Source organism: Panthera uncia, assembly GCF_023721935.1.
Source record: "Panthera uncia isolate 11264 chromosome A1 unlocalized genomic scaffold, Puncia_PCG_1.0 HiC_scaffold_17, whole genome shotgun sequence".
NCBI classification, from domain to species: Eukaryota; Metazoa; Chordata; class Mammalia; order Carnivora; family Felidae; genus Panthera; species Panthera uncia.
Window position 1 is genome coordinate 33,513,423 of NW_026057577.1, and position 7,282 is coordinate 33,520,704.

A 7,282-nucleotide genomic window follows, 5' to 3' on the forward strand; every position below is an offset into this window, starting at 1 on the left:
TCCTCTGTCAAACAAATGCACCTGTAGACAGGATCATTGTACATCCAGGCTTCATGCGTGTCCTCCTTGCAGAACACAACCACTGGCCACACGCAGCAACAGACTCGTCTCATCTCATCTGCATGCTCACAGACACACACACACACACACACACACACACACACACACACGCACACACACCACCTTTTCCTGCCAGTGCTTGCTGCCAAGTTCACATGCACTGGCTGTTCCTGGGCTCCTCATAGCTTCCCAACCACCTGGCTGCTGGCCTCAGTGGTGCTCACTGCTGACTGATCACACCCTGGTGAGGATCCCATGGCACAGTTTCCCAGGGCCTGCAAGGACCCAGGAACTTTTTCCTGCTTCTACCTGGGACTAGATCAGGTCACCTCTGGGCAAGAGTTTTTAACTCTGGTGTGGGCCACCCCATAGTATTGGGGCTCCAAGCAGAGGGCAGCGGTGTGCCTCCAGCCCAGAAACCTTTGGGTCTGGCTGAGCTACCCTGTGGGCCAAGGGTAGGATAGGCAGCCTGGGACCTCAGTGACAGTCACTGCCTGTCCTATCACAGGAAGTGGGGACATGAAGCACCTGGACCCTGGACACTCAGAGATAGACTTTTGGCTCCGTCGTGACCTTGATGTGGTTCCTGTGATCTAGGGTCAGGGCTTTGGGGGTGACCAAAGTATGTGAGACTCTGTCAATCTTTCCTTCAGCTGAGGGAAAGCCACAGCCTCTGCCAGATGCTGGGGTGCCCTCATCAGTGGGGGGAAACTATGATAGTAAAAAGGCACAAGTTTCCACAAACTCAGGAGCTTTTATTCAAAATATACTCATGCCCCATCCTGCACTTGATGAATCAGAATTAGAGTTTGAAACAATACCCCCATGTGATAGCTGATTGAAAGAGCCTTCCTGCACTACCTCCTTGGAGTACCATGTTCTTCACTTGTTCTTCCCAAGAATTTTGTTGGGTAGATACTAGCTTCCCCACCTTGTAACTGAATTTCACAGAGGTCAAGTGACATGCAGGTTCACTGGGTAAGTGGTAGAGAAAGATCTAACTTGGGTCTAATTCCAGAATTTGTGTTTTCACAAAGCTGGAAGATGGGAGGGCAGTTTGCATCTGCTTGGATGGGGCATAGATGGGATTCTTTCCCTTTTAGGGCTTTATATGTTAGAGAAAAGTCTTCTGGGGCTCCTTGTTCCTGAGTAGCCCTCACTGAACACACTTTGGACCCGCCATCTTTGTGTAAGTTGTGAGTTTTGCCCAGCGACTCTCCTCCAGTCTGTCATGGTTCTTGCATGATTCATGGTTCTTGCATGGATCATACATAGATTGTCCTGTGTCTAAGAATACAGTGGCTGATGAGTAGGCATCCCATTGCCTTTCCCCAGGCTGGTGATCTGGACTGGTGCTGGTGACTTGTGTTGTACCTGGGATGCTAACTTTCTGGGTTCTGCTCATATCACTGACATCTGTGGGCCTTAGAGTGAGATACCTGACAGACTTGGGTCTGTCTTCTCCCCCGTGTAATCAGAGATGCTCACACTTCTCCTCTGCTTCTGGAAGTGAGAGTGAGAGTCTCTTATCAGCACAGCCCAGAAGGGGTAAGGAGATGGCTCTAGGAGTGCTCCATGTGTGATGGGATAATACACCCTCTCGAAAGGGTGGAAGGGACTCAGGAGTGAAGTGGCCGGCCAAAGTCCCACACCTTCACCCAGGTGGGACATGGCTACAGATCAGCCCCTTAGGAGCCCTGGAGACTTAGCTGGCTCTCCTTAGAGGCTTTGGAGGCTGTGGGAGCTAGGTCTCTGCTGGGCTCCATCCCAGCAGTTTTCTCTGTCCCAGACAGAGCAGCCTTGTTCTCTCCTCCTTAGTCACAACCATTGTCTGGCAGAGTTCTGGGGGTGAGGGGTGTCTTGGGGCTTGGATGCCCTGCAAAGGATCAGTCTGGCATGACTCCTAAGTTAATAATGTGTTTAGCTGTGGGAAGGGATTCTTGAGAGCCAAAGGCCTGGAGGAGGCGTCCCTCTGAATATATTACAGCACAACCTGGCGCAAAAAGGGTTACCCGGAGCAGCAGCCATCTTGCTGCAAGGATGCTTTTGTTCCCAGCTGAGGAGCTAAATAAATTCTTTCTAGAGGCTGGTGAAATTCTCATCTAAAATCTCCTCTGCCACCTTTGAGGGCCTTTTCTGCACCCCTCCCTCTGGTTCCACAGGAGACACTTTCAGCCCTTGAATCTCAGCTCCGAATTTCTGAGTCTGTGGGCAGGGAGGAATGGGCTATTTCTTCAGCAGAGGAATCTGGGGTTGCTCACTATGTACAGATGCGTCTTATTTTCTCTCTGCCTCAGACCTCTGAGACCTGGGGTTCGGTTTGTCTTTGGAGATTAGTCTTTCCCTCCCTCCTCTTTCTCTGTGTCCATTCCCCTCTTTCCTTCCTTGCCCATCCCCAGACTGTGGTGACATTCTTTTTGTGAGTACTCAGCCCCTTTCCCTCTGTTTTCTCCACAGCAAGCCCCGCCCAACACGGACTGGCGATTCTCTCAGGCCCAGAGACCTGGCACCAGCGGGTAGGTGACTGCTTCTCCAGCCCACCCTCTTCTCTGCGGCATTTTCTCAGTGATGACGTGGGAGGAGGTGGGGGAGGGCTCAGCATTTGCTACAAATGGCTTCTTCCCTCAGTTCCGGATTTCAGGGAGGCTTTGGTGTATTGGGGGCTGGTACACAGAGCCCAGAAGGAAAAGGCTTCTACTCTGACTATTTTGAAAGCTCATTTCACACCTCAGCCCCTCCCTTCTCACCAGGTGAATCTTTTCCTATCTCCTGGTCCTGAGGTGGTCTCTGGGTGGAACCCATCTAATTCCTAAGTCCCCCTGTTCCAGATTGGGCTGGGGTTCAGGCAGAGAACCAGGGGACAGGAGATGGGGGAGGCACAGTTGGCAGTCAGAACCTCCTCCAGAGTCCACGGGGAAGAGCCCAGGAGAGGTGGGGGAGGTGGGTCCGCTGTTGGAAGTGGAGACTGCACTGCTGGAGGCTGGGCTGAGGAGGGAGCTCCTGGGACAGGTCTCCCTCCTCCCGCCCCACTCCAGGCTGCCTAGGTCCTGAAACTGATCCTGCCCTCCCTACCTGCAGGCCTTTTCTCTGCCACTCTTTCTTACTGCTTTGGCCTTCCCTCAGTCTCTTATCTCAGTTTGTGGTCTTTGCCTCTCACTCTCTTTCTGTCTCTTAGTTTCTGTCTTTATTGCTGCATCTTGGTCCCTGCCGTTTGTGTCTACTTGCCCTGATCTGTGCCTTGCACTGCACCTGCCATCTTGGGTGCTCAATAAATGTGGAATTAATGAATAAATATGACTCTTCCTTAGTCTCAGTCTCTGTTTCTTTTCTGTCTGTTTCTGCCTCCCAGTCTCTTTCCTTGAACTCTTTTCTTTTCCTCTTTCCTAGTGTCCTTATGTTCCTCTGTCTCTAGTCTCTTGGTTTCTCAACCTCTTGCTATTTCTGCTTTCCTCTTTGTTCTCAGCCTATGTCTTTTTCCTTGTCTTTGTGTGTGTCTGTTTCTGTATTTCTAAGTGTGTAGTCTGTGTCTACATTGCTGAATCTCTTCCTGTTACTCTTTGTTTCTCTTTCTCTCTGTTTCCCTTTTATCCTGTCTCCTACTCTTTGTCTCTGTCTCTCATTTTTTTGTACTTGTGGGCAAGCCAGCACACACATCCCCTCACCTCCCGCCCACAACTCTCTCCCTGTCCCTGTCCCTCACATACAGAGTCTTTGATCAGTGCTCACCACCACATACTCCTCTATCCAGGCTGTCCCAGCTGTTCATTTCAGTTGAGTATGAATTCCTGCTGAGACAGGAACCTCCTGTGGGTGGTGGGGAAGGAAAAAGCAGAAAGATCTTTAGTTGGTCTGAGGGAAGTGGGGTGGGCTTTGGGCCAGTTCTCCCTGTTAGAAGTCAGGAGCCTAGAGGAGTCCAAGGAACCCAGGAGAGAGAGAGGGCAGAGCTTAGGTCACCTTCCTCTGCCTCCTTGATGGTCAGGCACTCGCTGCCCACATTTTCCCACATGTTATAGTTGGTGAGTGTTCACTGCCACAAGAATCCAGGAGACCTCAGCACATGCCAGGGAGGTAGAGACTCCACCTCCTTGGCATGTGCAGTCCTGCACATGTATGAGGAACTCAAGATGCTTCCTAGAAGGCCTTCAGAAGGCAGAAAAACAGTTGGTTTGGACTGTCTTTGCCCCTCCCTTGACCCCATCTGTCTCCTTTTTCTCCAGTGGCCTTGCCAGCCTTTCTGTATAGCTTATCCATTAGGTCATTCATATGTTTATTCATGTATTCATTCACGCATCACCTACTTATGGGGCATCTACTATGAACCAGGCCATGTTCTAAACACTGTCCTGTAAGAATGAACAAGCAGACATGATCTTTGAGCTCATAGACTTCCAGGCTAGCAGGTGAGACAACAAATTGCAATAAAAAATGTCTAGTTAGAAATCATAGCAAGTTCTCAGAAAAAGAGGGTCATATGAATGTAATCGTGGGGGGAAGGGTAGAGAAAGCCTCCAAGAAGAAGTGACATTTGAGCTGAGGTGATGAGAGGTACTGGGCAAATTGTGTCCCCTTTACCCACCTCTGCTGCAGACTGTATACTGGCCCTGAAGCAGAATTCAGTGCTGAACCTAGAAGTCCCACAGATTGCTTCTGTTGTCCCCTCTGGGTTGAGCACCGTACCCCTGCCTCAAGTCCTTTGTCATCAAATGAAAGACTTGGTGGCCTGAAATATAGGAGCTCTTGGGGAGATGTAAGGGAAGGTTCCCTTCCTTAGTTAAGTTGAGGGGGGTGGACAGACATTTCTGATGTAGTTCCAAAATGGCCCAGGTGAAATAAACATTAAGGGCCCAATCCAACAACTATACCTTTTCTCCTTCATTTATTCCATAGTTAGTAAGCACCTACTGTAGGCCAGGTGGTGTTTTAGAGGTAGGAGATGACAAAATAGGCCTGCTCCCTGCCCATAAGGAGCTTACCATGTGTTGAGTAAAGCAAATATTAACTAAATACCAAAGTAAATGTAAGATCACAGCTATTGTAAGTGCTATAAAGTGCACTACCTGGTGGTGAGGGCCTACAGTAGGGATTTGCCCTGGTAAGGGAGCAAGGGGACCTCTAGGAGGAAAGGAGATTGTGCTGAAATCTGAAGGGTTTCAAATTAACCAGCTCAAGGAGAGAGGGAAGAGCCTCCACACAGGCTTTGTGGTTAGGCCTCTCAAGATCAACAGACTGACAGGGTACTTTGTCTTTGCTGTTGTTATGATGAGTAAATCTGAGTGGAAGGATCAAGAAAGGAGATTTATCCAGTCTAACTCTGGCTCCAGCCCTCCACTGCTTCTCTGCTCCACTCCCCTCCACTGCACCATCTTGGCTACTGGCACACCATGCACAGCAGGGTTAGTGTTGAGATGAACCTAGTTCAAGTTCAAGTCAGCACTGGGTCACATTGCCCAGACAAAAGGGGGAAAGACATGTTCTGAAGTCCCTGCCTGCCAGGTGCTCCTCCTCCCAGCCACTGTCCCGTCTCAAGTCGTCTTTTTGGCTTCTTATCTCAACAGCTGTTATCTCAAGCTCTGAACCCAGCAAGCCACTTGTCCCTTCTCACACAGTAACACAGGCTCCACCCTGCAGCTGTTCCCAGTCTCTGCACAGTGAGAGTCTCCATTTAGCTTGTCCTGGTCTCCACTCTGTTCTCCTTTGATGGCTCCACACTACCCTTCCATCCCCCTCCTCTGAGAAACACTATCCCTGCTCTCCCTCAGTTGAGGCAGCCATTCAGCAGACAAATAGCAACTTAGTTTTGAGTTTTTGTTTTTGTTTTTTGCTTATAAAATAATACATGTTCATTGTAGAAGCATGGGGAAATAGAGAAAAATTTTTAAAAGAAAAAGGACTCGAATTTCACAACCCAGAGAAACCCCCATTAACATTTTTTGAATATGAAATTTTCAAATTTGTACAAAAGGAGAACGGTATAATGAACCTCTATGATCCCACTGTTCAGCTTCACCTAATGCCCTACGTTGTTTCACTTCAGTCTCCACCCTGTTACCCCCGTGAATTACTGTGAAACAAATCTCAGCCATCATATAATGTCATCTGACTCTTCACGGTCTTAAACAGACAATTCTTTTACATACAGAAGCATTAACAATAATATCAATAAACTAATAATATATTAATACTAAGTAATATAATAATAAACTAGTATCATCAAATATCTAGTCTGTATTGACACTTCCCGTTATATGTCTCTCTCTGGTAATTCATTTGCATGCTTATCCAAATTAAGACCCACATTTTGTATTTGAGTGTTTCAAATCTCTTAAGCTCTTTAATATTTTCACATGTGTATTTTATTATATTATTTTCTTAATGTTTGTTTATTTTGAGAGAGTATGAGTGTGAGTTGGGGCAGGGCAGAGAGAGAGCTGGAACAGAAGATCCACCTATATCTGTTCTCTTTGCAGTATACCACAATTTTCCCATGTCAGTAAAAAAAAACAAAAAACAAATTCAAAGTTAATTGTTGCGTAACAGCCCCTTATATGGACATATAATGTATATTTTAAAAGGCTGACACGCTTTTACTACCTTAAAAAAATTCAGACGTGTTTATATTTTAACATAGTTAAATCCAGGCTGTTGTTAGAGGTGACTTTCCCAGACTTTTCTTTTTTTTTTTAATCATGCTGCAGGGAGCATTTTTCCATAGCCCATCTTCTGGGATGTTCCCTCACACACCCATCCAGTGCACCAGAATACAAACTCCTTACGGCAAAACTCTATCAGCTTTTATATCTCAGGGTTTACCATAGTCACTGACACATAGTGGATGCTTGGAAAATGGTGAATTAGAGATAGTCAATCCCCTCTACTTTTATTGTTCAACATCTCCTAAATCCTGGAAGAGTCTCCTATCCCCATTGCTGCCTCTCTGCTGAAGTCCAGTGTGGTGTCATGTATAAGAACATAGGCTTCAGATTCACATTAGGCCTCTTTCAGGCCATAGCTCTGCCAGTTATTGGCTGTGAGAATTTGGGAGTCTCTTAACCTCTCTGAGCCGTGGATTCATCTACTGAAAAATAGGGATAATCATAATAACACTTACCTGCAGGTGGTTCTGAGGCTTAATTTGGCTATATATACACACACATACACACACACACACACACCCATATATATATATATATATATATATATATATATATATATATATATATAT

General features: G+C 47.0%; 1 protein-coding gene across 3 annotated transcripts in view; it reads left to right on the forward strand.

Moving 5' to 3' along the window:
• The window catches only part of PCDHGC3 (protocadherin gamma subfamily C, 3), a 38,331-nt gene that overhangs the window by 19,955 nt on the left and 11,094 nt on the right, over positions 1–7,282 (forward strand). For all 3 annotated transcript variants that reach the window (XM_049648491.1, XM_049648492.1, XM_049648493.1), the window contains exon 2: positions 2,518–2,576. In XM_049648491.1, the coding sequence (XP_049504448.1) occupies positions 2,518–2,576 (59 nt within the window). The remainder of the gene's footprint in view (positions 1–2,517; positions 2,577–7,282) is intronic.